Source organism: Argiope bruennichi, unplaced genomic scaffold (genome assembly GCF_947563725.1).
Source record: "Argiope bruennichi unplaced genomic scaffold, qqArgBrue1.1 scaffold_24, whole genome shotgun sequence".
Lineage (NCBI taxonomy): Eukaryota > Metazoa > Arthropoda > Arachnida > Araneae > Araneidae > Argiope > Argiope bruennichi.
Genome location: NW_026605930.1, coordinates 110,922 through 136,290, shown reverse-complemented (window position 1 = coordinate 136,290; position 25,369 = coordinate 110,922). Strand labels below are relative to the sequence as shown.

The following is a 25,369-nucleotide window of genomic DNA, read 5'->3' as shown; positions in this document are numbered from 1 at the left end:
TCTACATCTCTAGGATAAATTTCAGTCCCATCATTTCTTTTAGCATATAATTGCGTTCCATCTTTTAGTATAATAAATATTTGATGTTGAGAAATATAGGGGTAAAATTCATGACCTTCTTTAGATTTTGCATAATATTGTTTACCGTTTGCTTTTTTAGCAAACACTTTTGAAACATCGTGAATATTGGCGTAATATTGATGTCCATTTGCACTGGCTTTATAAAGTTCATTTCCCAAATGATCTTTTGCATAATATTCAATAATAGTCATTGCTTGTCTTTATAAATAAAGTAATGAATACTGATCAGTGTAATATAGAATGTAAAAGCAAACAAATGATTGAATTTTTATCAAGGGAACGAAAATATATTCAAAGTGCAAAGATAAATATACATTTGGCTATACATGAACTCGTCCATGCTCTTCAAGAAAGGTACCATAGCAATATAGATTTTGAAAAAATGTGTCTAAACAGAACTTTACACAGAGAAGAAGAAATTTTAAAAATGGCAATTGAACAAATATACAATTCTATAGATCAAATGAATGATTATTTATCTAACCGCGAAGTAATTATTCTTTCTAAACCAGATGAAAAAGAAAAGGACGTTATTAATGAACCAACAATTTCATTACCTGAACGTGAAACAAAAACTGAAATTTTTAATGTAAAACCTGAAGTGGAAAGAGAAAGAGAATATGAAATTATAAATATTAATTAATGAAGAAATAATATATTAAAATTATTATAAAAAAATTTAAAAAATTTTTTTGAAAAATTGGTGAAAAATATGTTTTGAAAACAATTTTTTTGAAAAATTTTCAAAAATTTTGTTTTCAAAACATATTTTTGAAAAAATTTTGCGTATAAAATTTTGAAAAATTAATTATTATTATTTACAAGATTCCATAATTCAATAAACAATTTAATCAATTTCAAAATATACAGTTGATTCATCTCTGGTATTTTTTGCAAAATCCATTCATCATTTTCGTTATATTTGAATCCAAAATTCGACAAAGCATTTTCAATTTCTTTTGCCACGTAATATGTCTGTATATCAATTATACATTGTTTAGAATCAATTTTAAAATTTATAATATTATTATTTATATTAAAAATGTCTTCAAAATAAAAATTTTTCAATATAAAATTTGTTGGAAAAATAAAAATGCAACGAATCATTTTATATAGTCTTTATTAAGGATTATTATCCTCACCAAAATAAGATTCAGGTTCAACACTTAAGTCTCTCGTTGCACCCTCAAGATAAATTTTTGGATAATATTCGTCTTGATCTTTTGTCTTTGCGTAATATGCGTCACCATTAACACGTAAAGCAGCATATTCAGTATTTTCTTTTATTCTATAATACTGACTACCTGATTCCAATTTAGGGTAAATTTCATCGTCTGATGCATTTTTTGCATAATATTCAATACCATCGCTTAATTTTGCTAATTTTTCAATATTTTGTAAATTTTTTGCATAAAACTGATTTTTATCTTCACTTGTAGGATAGTATTCTTCACCATTATCCAGGTTAAAATAAATTTCCTCATTCTGATCATTTCTAGGGAAAATGGGGTACTTTAAATCAATATTAAACAAGTATTTCTTTTTATCATTTTCAGTTAGTATATAAAAGGGTTCTCCAGTGTGTTTGGTTGGAGGATATTCAACAATGTTATTATACTCATTAATTGTATGAGCATAATAATCTTGCTGATTCATATCTTTAGCTGGATATTCATCGTTATCTTCATTTTTAGCATAAAATTGATGTTTCTCTGCATTTTCGGGATAAATTTCCATTCCGTCTTTTTGAGCATAATATTGTTTATTCCCTTTTGTTGGAAAATAAGGTTTATTGTCAGAATCGAATGGATAAATTGGATTATTTTGATATGAAGCAATTATTGGATTATTATTTGAATCTGTAGCAAAGATTGGTTCCTGTTTTCCAGATTTCAACTTTTTATAAGCATATACTGGTTTACCATCAGCATCTTCCAAATAAAATTCATCTCGATTTCTCTTTTTTGCATATTTAGGATTACCTTTTGAATCATTGGCATATTGATGCAAAGCATAGTATTCTTCAAAGTTTAATTCATTTGGATCTGCTGCATTATTTAATTTTTCTAGTTGAACTGCATTATTTAATTTTTCTCGTTCAGGTTTATTAGATAATTTTGAATTGGGTTTTATAGAAATTTCTTTTTCTCTCCCATTATTTGATGATTTTGGTTTAGTTTGAGATTCTTTTTTTATTTTATCTTTCATCTTGATTTTTATTTTTCAATAAAGATATGGTTGGTTTAGCATTATTCTTTTTACTTTTCATGTTCTGTAATCATCAATTATTTCACACTTATCGCAAAATTACCTTTCAAACCTTATACCACAATGCTGGACCAGAATGGAAAAAATTTTACGTGAATCAACAAATTAGGTCAAGTACAACATGGATTCCGTAATGTTGGCATGTTTAGTAATATCGTGTTTATATTCCACATGTGTTGTTACAATATGCGTTTTAATTACTAAAAGTTGGTGGTTGTTTTTATTTATAATACTTAATTGGTTAGTTTTTATTGTGATTGGACTTGGATATATCCGTAGATGGATATTTTACGACATGTTTGGCTCAACATTTAGTAACATGTTTAATAATGTAGACGTTGGAAAATGGTATTGTAGCATTAGACAATTATATGGCTAGATTTAAATTTCAGTTGAATATTTCTTTATAATTGTATCGCTTTTTCATATTGTGTGAAATATACTTTTAAATCTTTGTAAAAATAGTATTTAAAAAAAATTTTATTCGAAAAATTTTAGTTGGAGATGAGGGATATTGAGTAAAAAAAATCTATTAAATTTTTTAGACATACATACATACAAAAAAAAAAAAAAAAAAAAAAAAAAAAAAAAAAAGTAAACTAGTTTATAATTTAAAATATATTTCAAAAAAAAAAAAAAAAAAAAAAAAAAAAAAAATATATATATATATATATATATATATATATATATATATATATATATATATATATTTTTTTTTTTTTTTTTTTTTTTTTTTTTTTAATATATTTTAAATTATAAACTAGTATACGTTTTTTTTTTTTTTTTTTTTTTTTTTTTTTTAATATATTTTAAATTATAAACTAGTATACGTTTTTTTTTTTTTTTTTTTTTTTTTTTTTTTTTTAATTATTATTATTATTATTATTATTATTATTATACAATCTTCTGTAATTGTCTATATCATCATAGCATCTATTATGCTTCAAATTGTTTCTTTTTATCAGATTTTACTTTAAAATGCCCATACGAGAGTTTACAATAAAAGTTAGAAATCCTCAAATCTTTTTTGAATTGCCCATTTTAATTCATTTCTTGGCTGCATTCTGGTTATTAGAAAAGAAAAAAACTGTAAAATTTACCATTTTAACACGCAGACCAAATTGGGAATATCAAGGTTCTTTTATTAAAAGTACAATTAAAGTGTATGATTATGAGTGTCAAACTTTACTTGGAAAATTCATTTCCAGCTGCAAATATTTTTGCAAGCGAAAATCTCATAGAAATTTTTCAAAACCCCCCATTTCCACCATATATCGCCACTATAGGAAAAGGAGAATGCTCATGCAACACCCCTTATGAGTTAGTGGTTAATGAAAAATGTATTTTTTTTCAAAATGAATCAAATATATTAAATACTTTTCCAGGTTACAAGTTTGAAGGAAATTTTACTCCAACAGAAGAATTGACTGTGTTAACATGGTTAACCCAGTCTAAATTTTTTTCTTTTAGACATAAAATTGAAAATGGAACATTAATACGATATTTGTCTCATACAGCATTTAAAAAAATACATTCAAGTTGTGGAAAATGTTTTCAATATCGTTTATTGGGTATTCCTGTTTTTTGTTTGCAACGCATTGTAGTTTCGGGTGAAAACAAAGGTCCAACTCTTGAAAGTGTTTTAGTACCATGTACGAAAAATATGAATTAGAACATGCCACTCGATATGCAAATGAATTGACCAAAGTTTATCTATTTAATAAATATTCAAAATTATATCCTTATATATTTCAACATGCAACCATAGAAACGAGGCCGGCTACTTTAAAAGATTATTATATACCACCTTCCATATCAAATCAATGTATCGTAGTTACAAAAACTACATTTAATGAAATGGGTTGTAAGAAAGTAGCTTGTTTTGGTTTTAAAGAAAATTTGGAATCTTGTGAGAAAAATGATGCCGCTCGCTGGATTCCAATCGGTAAGGGTTTTACTTTGGCTTGTCAACCAACATGTCAATTTGAGGGTGCTTTTGATACTGAATACAGAAATGGAATTTGTCTACTTGTTAATCATTTTAAAAAATTTTTTGCATTGTTTCCTGAAACAATATCTGGTATGAAATCTAAACACAATTTTCATACAGGTTTAGATATTCAAAATGGTCAATTACAATTGAACGATTGGTATTGTCAATCGTATGGGTTAGATTTTAGTGACGGAGATTGTGTCTCTTCAGTTGGACAAACAATTGGTGAAATATTTCTTGGGAGCAACGTCTATAGAGGAATTTTTAAAACTCAAAAAAAGAATCCTACACAAATTCAAACACCCCCTATTCCTTCTTATTTGGGAAACGTTACAACACTAAAAAGAAAAAAACGTTCAACAAATTTATCTGAATTGGATGTATCAATTGCCAGAGACATTGCAATGGAATTATCTGTCGATTTCGGATTAGACATGTCAATAGATGCAATTAAAAAATTTTTGGAAAAACGTGTTCCTTCGCTCATTACAAAAGCATCAGATGTGCATATTAAACATGCCATGATTCAGGCGATAATAAAATCTCAAGTCGCTTCGGCAATTCACATTTCAAAATCTATTGCAAAAGGTCTCTCTGGAGTCTCTAGTGCTTTAAATATTTATGGTATAGTGACATTTCTTATCGATATTTTTGACCCTTTTGAATATAATCGAGTATTGGACAAGGCAACTTTACAAAAGATTAATACTCAGTTGGATTATAAATTTTACAAATCTGAGCATTTAAAAAATATAGAAGTTACTCCAGAATATTTTTGGCAAAATGTTTGGCTAGAGACGGATCAAAGCGAACAATACAATTTTATGGCTGAAAAAATTTACGAGTACATGAATGCATTACATCAGTTGCCTACAAAGCCTGAAAAAAAATTTTTTGAAATTAAAAAAATTGAAAAAAGTACAAATTTTTTAACACGTTGGAATGCAATGTTTCAAGCAGTAATTTTTTTATTTATAATGTGTTTGGCATTTGTTTTTATTGATTATTTTCACATTATTTGTTTATTGATATTTTTCTTTTTTGTTTCTTTAAAACCAAACAGTATATAATATTTAATAAAAACTAGACACTCAATTAAAACACACATTATATATCACAATGAAAGAAATTGTTTGTTTAAATTTTCTTTTATTGAACAAATTTTAAAGAGTTACAATTTTGCATTACAATTTCATATACAATACAAACAATTACTATACAAAAATAATTTTTCTAAATCACTAGTCAATTTCCATCAATTCATCATAATTTTCAGAGTTCATTTTCATATTATGGTTATTGTCTGGTAAATATTCTCCGCTGTTATTTTGAAATAAACGGGCCATTATCCAAGCTATTTTTTCACTGCACCATTCATCATCATAGTGAATTTTATCATGTATTGAAAAAGGATACGTCATTCCAGAATAGCTTTCAAAATTTTTCACGAAATCATTGTCAATGCTCAGTCGACTTTTTACCACAGACACTGTTTTTGGTAAAATTGATTTGAAAAATGCTTCTTGAACATCATCGTTTTCAATCACTAATGTGTCGTTGGGTTTAACGTAGATGTTCAGATCATCTGCTAAAGATTCCAACGTAACATTTCCTTTATTGAAAGTGAAATTGTCACAGATTCCCTGAGACATGTTTAAAACAGAGTCATTAGCATCAGGTTTCTTGTCAAACAATACTACTAAGGAACTTTTAAAATTTGGATCGTTTACGTTAGCAAATCCCACTTCTACAGGATACTTTTTACCACGTATGTATTGAAAATGAACATAAGCACTTAACATAATTTGATTAAACATTTTTTCTCTTTTTTTATAAAAAGAAGCGACAAACAAACTATAATGTAAATTTTTTGAAATGAATGATTAATAAAGTTTATTAAGATGTATTACAAAAAGTATTGAAAAAGCGCATGGAAAGATTATAATTATTTTGCATAGTTGTTATTAAAAAAAAAAAAAAAAAAAAAAAAAAAAAAAAAAAAAAAAAAAAAAAAACTATAATCATATAAATATTATTAATAATAACTAAAAAAAAAAAAAAAAAAAAAAAAAAAAAAAAAAAAACATATATATTTTTTTTTTTTTTTTTTTTTTTTTTTAGTTATTATTAATGATAATTATATGATTATAGTTTTTTTTTTTTTTTTTTTTTTTTTTTTTTTTTTACATACTATGTAAAGTATACCACATTTTATTGCTAACAAAGTATACCAACAAATTTTATACTTTTTTTTTACCTAAATCAAGATACTAAATGGATCAATATCTTATTCCCATTAACAATATCCGAGATGCTGTTAAAGATTCCTACGTTATTTACAACGTTCAAGGGGGTATATACTATGTTAAACATATATACTGGAATCAGTTTTGTAAATTTTTTACTCGCACAACTCAACAACAATGTTTTTTAACTATGGATTTATGCTTAGCTGTTACTCATTCAGTTATATTTGACATTGATATAAAATATCATGTTGCCGTAGAAGAAAAAATTAAGGAACCATTACAAAATTATTTAGACAGAATACTGAATGTAATTTTAAAACCCTTATTTTTATCGAGCATTAAACATTTTACCTGTGTTTTAACATTTAGAGAGAATGGAGGTGTACATTTACATTTTCCTGAAATGATTATTGCTCACGATGATTATATTCGTTTATGTCAATCGTTGCAATCACAATTTGCTTATCAACACGAGTATTTTTCCTGTCAATTGGATGTTTTAAAAAATGCATTTTTAACAAATTGTGGAAAACCCCGTGTAGTTACTTATACACCTTATTATATATATTTTATTAATGAAGAATTTACTCATTTCATAAATTGTCGAGAAAAAGAAACCTTTTTTAAAGTAAAATCTTCTTTTAAGAGGCAAAAAAATAATATGGATTCTTATTTCAGAAGATTATTGTTATTCAATTCATTTTCAGACGCAATTCAAGAAGCGCGTGAATATATGATGCCTGTTGTACCTACGTGTCTCCCGTTATATAAATTGGTTTACAATACTTGGATAAATACCGATAAAGAAGTAGGTCCTAACGAAAGTATTGTAGGTTATTTTACTTATCGTCAACAAGAATGCCGGTATATTCACAAGGATAACGAATTAAAATTTAACGGAGGAAGTGCATGGTTATTAACATACAATTATTTAACATATTCAACAGTTCTCATATCCGACTTGGAATCAACAAATTATGCTTTGAAACGATGGTTTGAAAGTAATAATAGTAAAATTCCGATTGAAAATGATATTTTTCGTAACATAAACATGTTGCTGAGACAAGACAATTTGACCTTTTCCGAAAATCCAAATCCATTAAAAACTATTCTTCAATTTAATAACGGTTATTATTTCTTACCAGTGTTTTATTCACTAACGAAATGTTTGGAAATTTCGTCTCGAAAATTAATTCAACATTTACGAACACTCATTTACGATAGTGAGTTATTGAATCGATTGGAGCAAATTGATGATAAATTGATTGAATACACTGCAAAAGATTTTGGTATCAATACTATATTATATTGTGGATCAAATTTAAATAAAAAACCAAAATCCTTAAAAGATAAAATTAATTTAATTATTCAAAATTTAAAAAATTTACTCTTGTGTGTAACAACTGAAGAACAAATTATAGATTATATTAAAAGAATCCAAGAACGGCATTTCCCTATGGTGATGATAAATATGTTGAATACGTCTAAAAAACCATCAAGATACATGTGGAATTTTATGAATGAATGTTGGCAAGAATTGACTAATCAAACAGATGTTACCAATTTAATCAATACAATATGGGCATCTATATTAATGTTTTTAAAAAATAACGAAAAAGGCGACATAAAAAATGTAAATATTAATTTAATAGTATCGTCCATCATGACAGAAACTAATGTTGAACAAAAATATATTGAAATTGACCGTCACAAATGGCATTTACGTGTAGAAGAAGGTATATTTGATTTAATGACTGGTTATCTCAGTGGAACTGTACCAGAATTTTACATTTCCAATCGACGAATGGGAATAAATTTAAAAAATATATCGGAATTGAGATCACGTGCCGATTTAATATATACTTATCAACTACTTACAGACAAACAATTTTACTTGAAATATTTAAAAGCATTATTTACGGATTTGACGGATGATTTATACGATACGTTACGAGAAATTTTTTCCCAACATGGAGGACAATTAAATTCTATAACGGAAAGCATGCTGCAATTTTATGTTCATTTTTGCAAGTACACTTCATTCGAATACGATATCATGATGTATTTGTTGGACGTTGTTTCAAGTTTACTCATTGCAACCAATTATGTAAGAAAATTTTTTGTATTTAAAGGAAATACGAGAAATGGCAAAAGTAAATTTTTCCAAATGCTTTCCAAAGTGTTTGGAGGATATAGTTATACTGTGCGATCTATAAATTTACAAGCTGGAAATTATGGATTACAAGCTCAACCTGAATTGGCATCATCTATATTTAATTGTAGAATAGTCACTGTGGAAGAATTATCCGGTAAAATTAACGAAAATATGATAAAAGAATTGACTGGAAATTCGACAGTTAGTTTTCGAAAATTATACGAGCAAAGTCAAGGCGGAATTCCAACAGCAAAAATTTTTGCATCTACCAATTCTTTGCCGGTATGTACGGCAACTGAAGCATTTAAAGATCGAGTTGTTGCGATTCCTTTTGAAGCTACTTTTTCAAATGATGCGCCCAAAACTACTTCCGAGCAAGTAGAAACAGGAATATATAAATTGGAAACAAATGATTCTGTTATTGATGAATCCTATCAAGGATTTTTTGCATTCATTTATCAACATTTTTTACACAATGTCAATTTAGAAGAGGGAACAATCGATTATAGAAAAGAACCAGATTATTTGTTAGAGTACAAGGAAGAATTTTTAGTAATGACAGATATTTTTAACCAGTTTAAACAATTTATGGATGTTCAAGTAGTTCCAGGTTGTGTAATTACTTTGCAAGAGGTTCGATCCGCTATTCGACAATTTTTAAAACAAACGCGCAACACTTCCTTTGACGAAAATGAATTATTTATCCGATTTGATATGGAATATAAGCATTTTAAAAACATTGAACTGGATTTAAATTCCTTTTATCCTTCTACATCTGAAGAAAATTTTGATTATATGGATAATGAAGACAATGAATCTCTTGAAGAATTGTATGAACCTGCTTCCAAAAAGAATAAAATGGAAGAAAAAATTGTAATTTATCGAAATATTCAAATTAAAAACTTGAGAAAAGAAAGAAAGTAATGCCTTCCTATTTTGATCTCGAAGTTTTGAAATATTACAATTTAAAAATTGATCAAATAATTACTTATATATATTTACAAAATCCATATATAAAAAAATATTTTGTTAAAAATAACATGTATCCAGAATTTAATAATGTTACTACTCAACTAGTGCGCGAGTTTCAGAGAAATGCAGAATCTCACATTAAACACATTTTAAATAACATGAATAGTTATGGATTTTTATACAAATTGGTTGAAGAACCTCATTTTAATGCAATAGAGTTGGATTATAAATATTTTCCTTTACTCTCAAATCGTCAAGAAGTTTTAAAAGAAATTGAAAAAATTGCTGAAAAATATTTTGAAAAGTACACTATAAAATTTTCGGCAACCTGTTTGTATTTACTATATTATTATGCATTACTTGTTAATCCTCAGGCAAACTGGATAATAATGGATTATTTAAATTTTGGCAATAAATTTCATCAATATTTTATAATAAATGATGCATATAGAACAACAAATGTAATTTACAAGTGTGATTTAAGATAAATTTAAATTGTAAAGATTATCAAATAAAAAAAAAGTTTTATTTTTTTACCTTGAATGTTGTGAAATGAAAAATTCTGGTGAATGTGACATTAAAATTGGAGTTTTAAAATTGAGACCAGAATTATTTTTATTTGAACAATAAATTGGTTGTCTTTTGAATGAATTGTCATTCATACATTCAACATGTCCCATTAAATATTTATTATTTTCTATTCGAGTGTAATCGTAAACACAATGAGATTTTGGATCATTCGGATTGCTATGAATGTACATACCACAATTACATTTTTCTCCGTCCCAACCGATAGTCAATTTATTTGTCATGGTATGTAAACAATAATCTACTGAACATACAAAAGGTAAAGTGTTTATCATTCGATTTCCACGTCTATCGAGTGAATCACATTTGCATCTAAATCTATATGAATCATCTGGCAATTTTTCATAATAATTTTCGACTAGTAAATCTGCAGTTTGATTTAATTTATAGTCCCACAGTATATTTTGACTGTTATCTTGCGCCAAAGCATTTTGACATGCTATTAAATGATTATCTTGCCAAATGTTATCATTTCGTGGGGCACAAAACCATCCACTTGATGAAAATATTGGTATAGAGTTTATTTGATTACACGTATTTAATCCTTTTGGTAAACAATAAGTTCCAGGTTCCATTTTTTTATCCATCATGATTATGTAATCATCAGGTAATATTGTAAATTTTTCATACAATTCCCCATTTTGGCATAAAGCTTTACAGTCGCAGTTTGAATCTGGACATTTAAATCCTCTAATAGAACATTGAGATAATTGTAATGAATCCAAAGGGAAAAAAGTGTTTGATGTTATATTTTTACCAAAACCAAATAAATATGGTTTGTAAAAAAGATTAACAAGAGTTATCATAAATATAAGAAACATAATTAATGAAATGAATTGGATTTTCATTATTGCGTGCCTTTTATTATTGATATTTAATTTGGAACCGATTCGTATCCCTTTTCATAACAAGTTTGTAGTTATTTGGTCCATTTCTGAATATTATATTGTACATATATTTCCACACGATGTTTATATATTGATTGATGAAGGAATTTGTTATTTATATCAAAAACCTACATCAAATGAGACATATATTTCTTCCATCAGATTAGACACAGAACGTAATTATGAAATATTAAACTTTAAATATATATTGGAATGGATAGAACAAATTCCACGTGTCATTTCTTATCCGTCTCATTTAACAGATATCATTTCTATTTTAAATCATGTTAGATTAAAAATTTAACAATTGTATATTCCAAATATTAATTATTATTATTATTATTAATAGTTCGATTTGGAACTATAACATCAGGTCTATTTTGTTGAGGTGGATTTGCAGGGGGTGGCTGCGTTTCTTGTTGAGATGGATTTACAGGGGGTGGCTGCGTTTCTTGTTGAGATGGATTTACAGGGGGTGGCTGCGTTTCTTGTTGAGGTGGATTTACAGGGTTATTATCAGTATTTTCAATTTTCAATTTAAATTTACCAGCTGGATAATATAATGATAATCTAAATTTACTTTTATCTGTTAAAAATTTATCAGAGGTCAATGGTTTTATATCATCTTCTTTAATTTGTCCAGTCGGTTTCATTGTAATTTTATCAAAATTTTGAACATAATATCGTTTTGCAGAAAATATATTTTCCATTCGACGTTGAATTAAAATTTCACTTTCGGTTTTGTTTAATGCTGTATGACATGGTACATAGTGATAAAAAACAAAATCACCATTTTTATTTTGAAAATATGTAATAAACATATCTTGATAAGATTTCTCTCTTAAATTAGCAAATAGGGCTGCTCTTTGATATGTTCCGATTAATCGATTCGTTGTTAAAAATATTTCTTGCATTATAAACTTTATTTCTGGCATAAAAGAAACGAATTAATGATGGAGTATAACATTGCAAATTTGGATTACTTTTTTTTAGAGTTTCAATTATTTTTTTATAATTTGTAACGTCATAAAATCCAACTAAAATTATACCTGTAATATTTAAATACATTTGAATTAATTCTAAACCTTCCTTACAACAAACTGTTTTGTGTTTAAGATAAACTCGAAAGGGATACAACGGGATAATGGAAACTTTTTCGAGACGTGGAGCTTTCGTATCTTCAAATGGAACTATAAGGAGGGATTTTGCTCTTGGAACAAGCCCTTCTAAAAAGGGAATTTTACAGTGAAATGATTGAAAGTTTGGAAGTTTGGAATATAAATGTAACAGTTCCAACCATCTTTTAATAAATCTTTTAGTGAGTTCTGGTTTATTATAAGAATGTAAAACTTTAAAAAATTTTTCTGCAATTGGAGCTCTTAAACGTTGTATATCCAACATTTTTCTTTATGATAAATATTCTTTAATTGTAATTATTTATTCCCTATAAATTTACATTAAAACATACCTATTTAAACTCACACACACTCACACACACATACAAAAAAAAAAAAAAAAAAAAAAAAAAAAAAAACTTTACTAGTTTATAATCTAAATAAATTTCAAAAAAAAAAAAAAAAAAAAAAAAAAAAAAAAAAAAATAATAATAATAATAATAATAATAATAATAAAACATTATGAAAAAAAAAAAAAAAAAAAAAAAAAAAAAATCTATATATATATATATATATATATATATATATATATATATATTTTTTTTTTTTTTTTTTTTTTTTTTTTTTTTTTCATAATGTTTTATTATTATTATTATTATTAATTTTTTTTTTTTTTTTTTTTTTTTTTTTTTTTTTTTAAATATAATTTTGAGGGGGAAAATACATCTCTATAGAAAAGTTTCAAATCACTTTGACACAATCTCCCGCCTTCTCTCTTACTGTCTTTGTAATACAAAATTTTCAGTTCTTTTAATACATGTATTTACAAATGTGAAAAAATATTTGACAGCTTACGTCAATCTTTTTTAATTCAAATAAAAATAGTTCAAATTTTCATGTATTACGGAATTTTTGATTTTATAGTATTTATTGCATCATGATAATATCCTCCTAGTGTAGTTTCCAACCATTCACCAGTAGCTATTAAATGTACATTCTCATTCATTGTTAAATAACTCATATATATAGTTAGAGCCAATGTCAATACAATTAATAGTAAAAAGATAAATCTTCCCGTAGATAGAGAAACTGCAAGTAATATCCCATTTATATAAATTGCTGAATAAAATAATACACCTTGAGCCAAGTAATTATTCATTTGTTTACTTTGTTTTAATTTGCATCTGGTCTAAATCCATCAACAGATTCTTGTACATTGTAACTACAAAAATCTATTGCATTTTTTGTTGACCCACTCATGTAACGCGTTACAAATATTCTATTTGGATCCTTGTAAGCTTTCAATTGTTTGTTTTCAAAATATGTATTTGGTGGATAATTGACCAACATTTTAAAAATTAAACGTACGTCTTTATCACTCCAAATGGCAACAGGATTATTATCAATTTTAATTCCATTTGGGTTGTAAGGATGAGTTTTGCCATTAATTTTTAATATTGAACCTGGACTGGGAATAATGTAATCTAAATGATTTTCGAGAAAAGTTTCACTAGTATTTGCTTTCAAAATCGATTCAAATACGTTATCTTTAGGTACACATGCAAAACTATTTTCAATTGGAGCAATATGACTCGTTTCAGCAGAAGGACAAAAGACAAAAGGTTGTTTAGAATCGCAAGTTGCATACAACACTGAATCTAAAATAAAATGACCTGATTTAATTCGACTACCTGGGATACATTGTTCAGGTTGAATAGATTTTCGTTGAGTCCAAAAATTAAAATGTTTTTTGCGAGCAGTTTTTACTTTGGATATTTTTCCATTTTGAAATGTACATTTTGAATATTGATCAACTTGAATATGTGCTTTTAATTGTTTTAGAAATGGAAATTTATGGCAATCGGGATGAGCGCAAATATTATATCCAGAAACGTAAATTGATTCTGGATGTTGACAAGTTGTTTCAACACTCGCTTCTTTAGAATAATTCCAAGGTTCTACCCAATTAAATTTCAAATTATTAAATTTAAAAATGTCTAGATTTTTATATTTATGTGCATTTGGAATAGATGATTTACACAAAGTTCCATCAAAAAATGAATTTATTGGACATGATACAATTGTTTGTTTATCACAATCATAATATCTATTAAATTGATTTCCTATTACAACTCGTTTTCCAGGAGCATCACATGCCGATGTCAGTTTAAAATCATAAATGTGTTGTCCGGGTGGTGCGTTAAATTGAATTTTTTGATTTTGTCGACACTTGAAACCTATCGCTCGATCAAATAAAAGAGAATTTTGCCAATTTTTTACATTCTTTGTAAAATCATAAGCTGGTACCACAATATCGGGATCATTTGAAGAAACGTTAACGCAAAATTCTGGAATGGAGCATTTTCCTTTATGAAACACTTGAGGTAAAAAGAGAATGTTATCACCTTTAGAATTATACTTGTCCCATTCTGTAGGACATTCAGTCGATTCTTTAATTTGATTTTCTTTACAGGTATAATACCCAGTAGAAAATAAAAATGGCCCTAAATTTTCTTTTGGAAATGGAATTTTAGTCCCATCTGGTTGATTCATACATACATCGGGTATACATTTATGTTTAAAGACGATATTTCCTGGAGGACATGTTACAATTTGTGGTTTTCCTTTTATACAATGAATAAATGAATTTGCATTAATTGAAAATGTAAATTTTGGATCATTTAAGCAAACTTGTTCCAACTTTGATTCTGAATGGCAGGCATCTAATAAGAAAAAGGTACCCGGAGGACATTTGAAACGACCTTTGGGACACATGTAATAATATTGTTTATCAAAAGAATCTGCAATCAATGTTCCATCAGGTTGATGGCTACATGGGTTAATAGATACGCAAGATTGTTCAAAAATTTGGCCAGGAGGACATGTAGATAAACTTTCTATATGATTATCATGACATTTGAAGTAAAAAATATGTCCATGTTGTAAAGCTTCTTGCACGTGAATTTTAAAATTTCCATTTTTATTAGAATTTAGTTGCTCTTGTTGAATATAATGATACAAATTTTTCCCTTGGGCTTTTATTAACGTTCCAGAAGGTTTTCCAAAACATTCATCTTTGTCAATTATTTGACCGTTATGAAAATAAAAATTATCATTTAATTCAAATTGCCAGAACCCTCCTTGTAAATTGCTATATTCCACTTTACCTTGATTAAATACGAAGCTAGATGATGTAAATTTAGGAGTTGGTTCTTGAGTTTTTGGTTTCTCTACAATTGGTATACTTGATGAAACAAAAAAATAATAATAACAAAGCAAGATGAATACTACAACAGGCCACCACATTGAACCTTTATTTTCAAAGAAAAATTGTTTAGACTGGCAATCTAAAAATACAATTAAACATTGTTGTGACAAACCAGAATATCAAAAATTTATTCAACAAACTAGATCCATGGACGAAATGCCAACTTTATATTCACAATGCAAAAATTGTTTAAAAATATTATGTCTTGTGAAATAATTAATTAATTTGAAATGAGATGAAATACATTTTTAACAATCATTTCATCATTATAAAAGTCATTTAATTTTAAATTTTTAGTTTGCAAATAACCAACTTTAACAATTTTATTTTTATTAATATAATATTGAAAATCTTTTTTATCACTTATAAACTCAATTTGTTTACCGGGTTGTTTCTTATTTGTAAAAATAAATTGCAATTCGTCAGATTTTAAAATGTATGAACATAAATTTTCGATAGACAATTTATTTTCAAAATTCGGATTGGTAATATAATGCAATACAATGTTTTGACATGCAACTAAAACAAAATTTAATTCTATTTTTTCATAAGTAATAAAAACTGGTCCTTCGTTAAACTCTTTGCAAAAAGTTATTCTTAAACCTTCTGGGCAAGTTGAAAGGTAATGTAATAGAAAATATTTAATGGTTGATTTATGCAAATAGATGATGTATTCTCCTGATTGATTGTCGTTGTTGAAAACGTAAATTGCAATCATTTTTTATAAATGAATTGATTAATAAAATATTTTTGTGAGACATGAAAGCAAATTATATAAAATAGAGTTGTAAGGATTCAAAAAAACTTTGTAACGTTGTAAATGTTTAGTATCATGTTTAAAAAAAAAAAAAAAAAAAAAAAAAAAAAAAAAAAAAAAAAAAAAAAAAATATATATATATATACCTATCATATATTAAAAAAATATATATATATATATATATATATATATATATGTATATATATATATATATATATATATATATATATATATATATATATATATATATATATATATATATATATATATTTTTTTTTTTTTTTTTTTTTTTTTTTTTATTTTTTATTTATTATTATTATTATTATTATTTAAAAACATAAAACGTATTTATCGTTTCAAAAAGATTCCAATAGACAGTAGGAATGCTGTTATATTAAATGCAAAGTTTGTATAAAATAGTATTTGATGGGATTTCACCAAATCTTGACCAGTTTGTTGTTTAGCATCTCCATGAATTGTATAAGTCAAATAACCAAAGTTGACAAATCCGACAAACAGAGTTACAATAAGAGAAATTATAATAATAAATTTGAAATCCATACTTTATTTATTTTATCCCAGATATAATATCAGTCCAACCAAAACTACTCCCAAAACATTTGTTATTGTTGGAGTTGCAACCAAAATTTTGTTTGTTTCCCAAAAGTCGGATGTTTCGTCACCTTTTGTTTTTGCTTTAGTTGGATCTGCAGTATCCCAGTCAAATTTTTTGCTATTTGCCATTTTAAAAGTTGTAAATGACATCATTATCGAAGAAACTAGTAAAAATACCATTACAATGATAATTAATATTGATTTGAAATTGAAATTAAACATTCTTTACTTGTTTTTAGACAAAAAATATAAAAAGTAGATTTTCATATAGAAACTTTTTAGAATTTACATTATATAGAATATTACTTTTTAAATAATCTTCTTTTTATATAACTCATTAAACAAATGTAATTATTGCATTGTCAAATTACTGATGGTATGTAACAAGATATTATTTTGCTTTTCTAAAATGGCAATCTTTTCATATAAATGATACAAATCCATAACATTTGATTGAACGGTATCTGTCTGCTGGTTAGTCTGAGTCGTTTCCCAAAGATATTCTTTTCCTGCAAGAGCCAACAACCTTTGAAATACATCAATCAATTTAGGCGGAACGTTGGACCCATCTACTTTTTCAATGGTATTGTGAACAACATTAACATTTTGCAAAAATATTTTTAATTTTTCATTATTATAAGAAACAGGCATTTCTGCGTTTAGTATAGAATCAATCAATTGATTTATAAATTTGTAAATTGATTTGGTTAAAGGGTGATTGGGATATAATGATAAAAATGTTTTCAATTGATTCCAAAAAGTGGTATCAATGTATTCTGCACGAGGAACCAACACCATATCTAACGGATCCAATACAATTCCCAAAGTTTTGCAAGTCACATCGTACAATCGAATTAAATTTTGAATTAATTTTAAAGGTGGATCATTAATAGGCATCAAATTGGCCGGTCTACGGTGATTTAATAATTCGCGAGCCAATTCTCCCCAAAAAGTTGCATCTTTGTATTTTAAAGAATCATTTATTGGTTTATTGTTCAAAATGCAAGATAAAATTTCAGAATCAGTCTGGCACGGAGTTGTAAATGTTTTATTCATTTTGGGACGATGAAATATTAAAAGTAATTGATTAAAAATACTTGTAATGAGACGTGTTCTAAATACAGGAAACGTTTCCAAACTTTTATCAAAGTAATCGACAAGTTTTTCCAAATCTCCTGCAATATCATATGTATTTATAAGTATACCCCCTTGATGCATTGTTGTTGCTATATCAAAACCTTTAGATTGTAACTGTAGAGCAACATTTCTCAATTCTGGTGGTGTAGAAACGACATCACCTCCAAACAAAAGTCGTTCAATCCATTGAATAAGTTTCAAATTTGACATCTTGTTTCCATTTCCATAAATTGAGATGAAAAGGCCAATACTTACCACTATAGTAAGACAATAAACGTTGCGATTGTAAACAATATACACAATAAAGAACAAATAATAATAATATGTAAACAACCCACATTATTCTTGTTGATTATTTTTTTGTTGAAATTAAAGAACATGGAAAAAGTGCTTTATGAGTCACCTTGGATTTCATACACTGATCATTTTATACAATCTAATTTTGTACTTTCATGGCCTAAAAACGTTATTTTTGTAGCTCAATTTTTAAATAAACATTTATCTAATCCAGTTTATCAACAATATCCATTTGCAGAAACATTTGACATTTCTTTACTCAATAATATAGATTGGAAAGATTCAATTATAGTACTCGATAAACATTTAAATTTGGTTATTGCCCCGGAACCTGTCAAACAATTGATTAATTTAGAGAAAAGATTATGTTATAAAGATGCAGCAAAAATTATTTTTGATCCATTTTCATTTTTTTTACAAATATTTCAATTTAAATGGGTAGTTTTTTGGATTTTTTCTTTTCTCTTTTTATCACATTTATTTCAAAACATAAACCTTCGTCACTATTTTCATTTATAATTAAATACTGTGCCAATTTCTTTCTCATTTCAGTATCAAATACCTCTTCGATAGCTTTTAAACAAAAACTAGAACAGTTTTCATTTTTGTATTGAATTTCAGCTTTTAAATACATAATTTTTGAATATTCCTTGTTCAACAAAGCTGTTAATATCATGTTTCGATCAAACACGTCAAATATTTTGTTTTTTAAATATTTTTGTGGAAACTGAGGAAAACGATAATAATCCATTATCCAAAAATAAGTGATCCAAAATTGTAAAATTACCGAATCTTGTACTTGTGGAAGTTTATCAAAACGCATATATTGAGACATTTCTGATAAAAAATCTGCCATCATTTCAGGTGGATTAATTTTTTCTTTTAAATTAACGAGTGCAGTATGAATTTTGGATGCATTTTGACTTGAAATTTCCAAAATGCTTGGAATGAAATCATTTCCAAATAAAAAACTGACAACTATTAAACAATAAACTGGATAAGGTAAAATGTCTTTAACAAATTTTGTAATATTATAAAATTTTTTGTAACGATATATTTGAATGGATTGATATCTATCCATTCTTAACATGGCGATTAAAAACACATCGTGATCAACACTAACTACAATGGGATTCTTGTAATAAAGTTTTTCAGCTATATCAAACAATTTATGTTCACCTTCCCCTGTAACATTACATCCAGAAACGATAAATGTGACATTGGCAAATTCGTAAAAATTTTTTAGTGACTCTATCAAATAAGATTGAATAGTTTTTGAAATACTATTATTTCCAAAAAGGGCAAAACGATATACATCTTTTTCGTTAAATTTTTTACAAGATCTTCTTTTCCGTTGAGTAGGCCATTTCATGGGAACTCCTTCACCGTCAAAGGAAATGATAATTTGAACATGATCTGGTCTCGATGAGTTTAAAATATGAGCAATGGTATTGGCAAATTCTTTAACGACAATTTTACAAACATCATGTAAAAATTCTGGAGAGTTTACAGGTAATAAGGAATAATTGATGGCTTCATAAATGAAACTTTGTGCATCTACTAATATACAATCGTAAAATTCAGCAACTTTTGAAGGATTGTAAAATGGTTGTATCAATTTTGTAAAATTATGAATACCCATGGCTTGTTTTTAAAAAATGCAAAAAAAATTGTCTTATATCATAAAAATGTTTCTTGAAATCTATCGTGTACTCGAACGAGTTGACAATCAGATGTAACAATAATTATTTTTTCAAAAAAAAAAAAAAAAAAAAAAAAAAAAAAAAAAAAAAAAAAAATATATATATATATATATATATATAATTATATATATATATATATATATATATATATATATATATATATTTTTTTTTTTTTTTTTTTTTTTTTTTTTTTTTTTGAATTATTTATATATATATATATATATATATATATATATATATTTTTTTTTTTTTTTTTTTTTTTTTGTAATTAAAATTCTAAATCATAGTTATCCCATTCGAGATCTACAGAAGCATCTCCGTCCAATTTACTAAACCAATCTAAAACAATTACCCGATACAATCTATTATCTGAAATTAAATATTGAAATTTTTTTAAAATTTCCAACAAACTCAACTTTCGACTTTTACATATCAGGTTATGTGTATCTTCATCAAACATGTCGTTTAAAATACAATTATTTTTCATTTTCTTTTTGAAAAATTCGGGATGAATTATTTTCAAATAACGTATAACATCTCTTGAGGTTTTTTTACGAATAAAACGTGTCCATTTTTTACTATTAAAAAATTCTTTATTTCCAAATCTTTCACGTTTTTTAACGTTTCGAGTTCCTAAGCTTGTTAAAATGGGGTGTGTTTCCGTATACAAAAATGAACACAACTTTAAATTGGGAACATAACCACCTAATCGTTTTGAGATGGCACACAAGAAAATTATCATAGTATAAAATGTTTCTTTAAAATCTTTAGGTTTTAATATTTTTGCACTGTACGTATTTGGAACTAGTTCAAACATGCCAATAGTATTACCTGAACGTTCTCTAAAATGTCGATTAAAAGGTAATACGTAATTGTTTCCCAATTCTTTGTTTAAAATTAAAAGATCGTGGAAATGTTCTGGGATATCGCACGAACGACTTTCGTTGTACGATTTCCATACCACCGAATCTAAAGTGTATAAACAATGAAATCGTTTTTTATCAAAATTGTTTAAAATTAAAAAACACGATCTATCAAAATGAAAAGGACATTTGGAGGCTGCATAATATTCATTATCTATATGAGAAATTATTCGATCAGTTTCACTCATTCTTAATTTAATCAAGCCAAAAATGTCTTTTGTTTGTGTTTTGGATATGGACGAAACTCTGGGATTTTTTGATGGAAATAATTTTCACACAAGACCTAAACTGAATTTTTTATTACAGTTTTTATACATGAAAGAAATAAAAATTGTTTTATGGAGCATGGGAGAAGATCAATATGTTGAACGTATTTGTAATGGTTTTTTACCCCAAATTGCTAAACATGCAGATGTTATATTTGGTAGAAAAGAATGTAATGATTCGAATAAAAAATATGATATATGTAAAGCTTCTGAACACATTCGAACTCTTTACAGAGACCAAATTATATTAATTGGTGTCGATGATAGAGTTCGACAAAATATGGATGACATGTATGATTTGAGAATTCAAGTGAAACCTTATAAAGAAATTAACCTAAACGATATGGAATTGGTAAATGTAGTTGAAACAATTACAGAATTTTGGATTCAACAAATGTGCCCCGAATGGTAAAAAGGTTATTTTAAAATGCACATTCAGGACTTGCGCCTGTCAGAGAACCCAAAACTGTTCTATTATCAGGATAACGTTTAGGATCAATCATGATTCCCTTTGTTTCCTTTTTATATGTTGCTGTAACCAAATAATAAAATAATTGGTTTCCTTGTTGATCGCCGGCTACTACAAGAGGTACAGGATTTGGAATTTTTTCAGTTGCAAAAAATCCGACACCAGTTTTATGAGCAATATTATATGTTATAGTTTCTGCAATAGTATTTGCTATAGGAGTCTTGTGAACATCGTAAAAGCAATGAGCAAGTAAAAATTTATAAAACGGTGAAATGTCTTCATTGCTCTGCAAGTCCTTTGTTGTTCCACTTAAATTTAGAATATTTATACTTTTAAAATGTGATCGAATTTTACTCGATTCAATAACTTGATTCATACCACCAATACGCGTTTTTACGTTTACCAAAAAATTTGTAAATCCATCTTTTTGGTTTTCGTTTCCCAAGTTGATTTTACCAACATCTGCAATTCCAATATTTCGAATAATTTCCAATTGATATCTATTTGAAACGGTATTATCTGGCTTTTTATTGACTGCCATTTCTTGTATATAAGCATCAATCTTTGGATTTAAACGATATTCGTATTCCCCATCTTGATAAGTATTTATATCTGGACGAAAAGTTTTATCAAAAAAATCTCGAGTAGGAAATATGACTTGTTTTGGTTGAAATGCATAATCTTCTGCAACAATTAGAAATGGTCCAACAACAGTTGTATCTACATCAGTTCTAAAAATGTAATAATTCAATTGTAATCCGAAAACTTTGCGAAGATGATCTTTACAAATAACTCCATTAAATGTCCAATTTTTATCATTAGTGCATTTACATTTATCTGTTTGAAAAATGCAAGAATATTCCATTTCAATTACTTTATTTCTTTTACAGAGCAACCAAGATGAAAAAATTGTTTAATAAAACAGGTCGAATTGCAAAAAAATTCGATAAATTTAATTTTTCCATTAAAGGATCAAAGACTGTAAATTCAATCACTCAAAAAAATTCTCTTCTTTCCAAAGCTATAAAAGGAGTCTTTAGTAAAAAAGGTTTAGCAATTATTACTGGAAGTTCATTATTGGCAGCTGGAAGTCAATATATTAATGATTACATTGATCAAAATTCAGGATGTTTTTTATATCAAGATGGAGAACCTCATTGTAAAATTAAAGAATTGAGCTGCTGTCAACAAAAGCCTATCGACGATTTACCTTTTTGCAATCTCAATTTAAATTCAAGCATTTGTAATGGTTTTGATGAAGAAAAGGAAAAATCATGTTGTAAAATGTGTGATTGTGCATATCATGCTTGTCTCCCTAATCAAACAATGAAGTGTCGTCGTCCAACTATTGGAGAAGCTCTAACATATTTTTCGGATCGTGTTACTGAAAACATGTTTGGTTTTAAATTATTTTCAATTTCAAAATATCTATTAATTTGCGCAATTATTTTCATTATTGTTATAATTGGGATTAAACTATTTTTTTGATAAAAATTGTGGATTCATTGAAATATTTAAAATTAATAAAGATGGTAGATTCGTTGAAAAACTTGAAATTACCAGTAGATGAATTAATTAATAAAAAATACCGGTACGAACTTGGTCACATATCAAAATATGCTAAATTTCATAAATTTCAACCATTTACAAGTTATATTACTTTGGATTTGGTAAAAGATGGGAAAGTATCTGCCGCAGCTCGAGATTATATTTATAAACTTTTACAAAATAAAGAAAAATATGGCTATTTATATTTTTTAAATACTCAAAATTTATTAATTCCTTTAAATATACAATTTAACGGCGAATTGATTATTCAACCATGCAATTATAACTCTATAGTTGAAGAAATTGATAATATTGCTCGAGAATTTACTTGCCCTTCCAATGAATTATTTTTTGAAATTACTCGAGTTGAGTTGCTTTATTTTTTTACAATGTTGATGAATAGTCATTTAAACTGGATTACAGTAGATTATTTAATACGATGTAATAAAAATCACGATTATTTGATTGGAAGTTTTGCAAAATTAAACGTTTAGAATATTAGTTTTCTGTTTTGTTGAGTTTACTTGCATTCTATTTAATCTAGAAAAACTAAATTGAAAACAATAGAGGTTTAAGTGTTTTTTCTTTTTCTATCAATGGGATCCACATATCTAAAAACAGTTTTGAAAGTTTAAAAATTAACTCTTTCATTTCCGGTTTTCTTTCCAGTACCCATTCTTCTTTATCGTTTTGCTTGAATCCAATACTTTGTAATGAATTTTCAATTTCTTCAACCATAAAATCAGTTGTAATTTCGAACAAAAGTTGTTTGGGACTGACTTTACATTTTATTTTATTATTTTTTACAGAAAAGGTATTTTTAAAAAGGAAATCATGCACGTTATTACTTGGATTTAATTCAACAATACAACGAATCATCTCTTTATTATTAAATTAAACCCAACAATCTTCTTCAATTTTTTTTTATTCGAGATTACAGTGGAGTCTCATTTACAATTAAATGTTTAAATATTTCCATGCAATGTTGATAACAAAAAGTCAAACATCTGTACCCGAAAAACTACAAAAGCTACTATAAAGATGTTGAAAAAGTTTTTTTTATTAGAAAGGTAGTAGGACAGAAGGCGATTGTATCTAATCGAATTGAAACTTTTCTGTAAGGATGAAGAATTATTATTATTATTAAAAAAAAAAAAAAAAAAAAAAAAAAAAAAAAAAAAAAATGTGTACTAGTTTATAATTTAAATTATATTTCAAAAAAAAAAAAAAAAAAAAAAAAAAAAAAAAAAATATATATATATATATATATATATTTTTTTTTTTTTTTTTTTTTTTTATATATATATATATATATTTATTTTTTTTTTTTTTTTTTTTTTTTTTTTTTATAAACTAAGACAAGTAAAAGTGTTTTTTTTTTTTTTTTTTTTTTTTTTTTTTTTGAATAATGTTTATTTTATAAACTAAGACTAGTAAAAGTTTTTTTTTTTTTTTTTTTTTTTTTTTTTTTTTTTTTTTTTTTGAATAATGTTTATTTTATAAACTAAGACTAGTAAAAGTTTTTTTTTTTTTTTTTTTTTTTTTTTTTTTTTTTTTGAATAATATTTATTTTATAAACTAAGACTAGTAAAAGTTTTTTTTTTTTTTTTTTTTTTTTTTTTTTTTTTTTTTTTTTTTTTTTCAAAATTTTGGAAGAATGTTTTAAAGAGATTTCAAATACATTTTACAAAATCTCCCGCCTTCTCTACTACAGTCATTTGGAGGGGGAATTTTTTTTATAAAATCTCTCAAAAGTTTCAAATACATTTTACAAAATCTCCCGCCTTCTCTCCTACAGTCTTTTTTGAGGGGAGGATTTGTTTACCACTTCCTCACAATAGTTTTAGAAATATTTCACACAAAAATCTCTCATTTTGTCCTGTCAACTGTGTCAACAAATGTTCATAGAATCACTCTCCCTGAATGTCTCAAAATCTTTTTTAACAGATTCCTCTTCCTTTTGAAAGATAAAAATTTTAGTCTCTGTTTTTATTTATTTATTTATTTAAAAAAAAACAAGTAATGGCTGGTAATAGTTTTTACATAAAAGATAATGTAGGAAATGAAAATTACTCTTA

The 25,369-nt window shown here is 26.2% G+C and overlaps 1 protein-coding gene across 1 annotated transcript; it reads right to left on the bottom strand.

Moving 5' to 3' along the window:
* Nucleotides 1-1,203: 1,203 nt before the first annotated feature.
* Nucleotides 1,204-4,778, bottom strand: LOC129961503 (uncharacterized). Its single transcript, XM_056074994.1, has 4 exons — nt 4,697-4,778; nt 1,700-2,129; nt 1,515-1,576; nt 1,204-1,460 (listed from the first exon to the last, which is right to left on the bottom strand). Exons 1-4 carry the CDS (start codon nt 4,776-4,778, stop codon nt 1,204-1,206), a joined length of 831 nt encoding a protein of 276 aa, XP_055930969.1.
* Between the last annotated feature and the right edge of the window lie 20,591 nt (nt 4,779-25,369).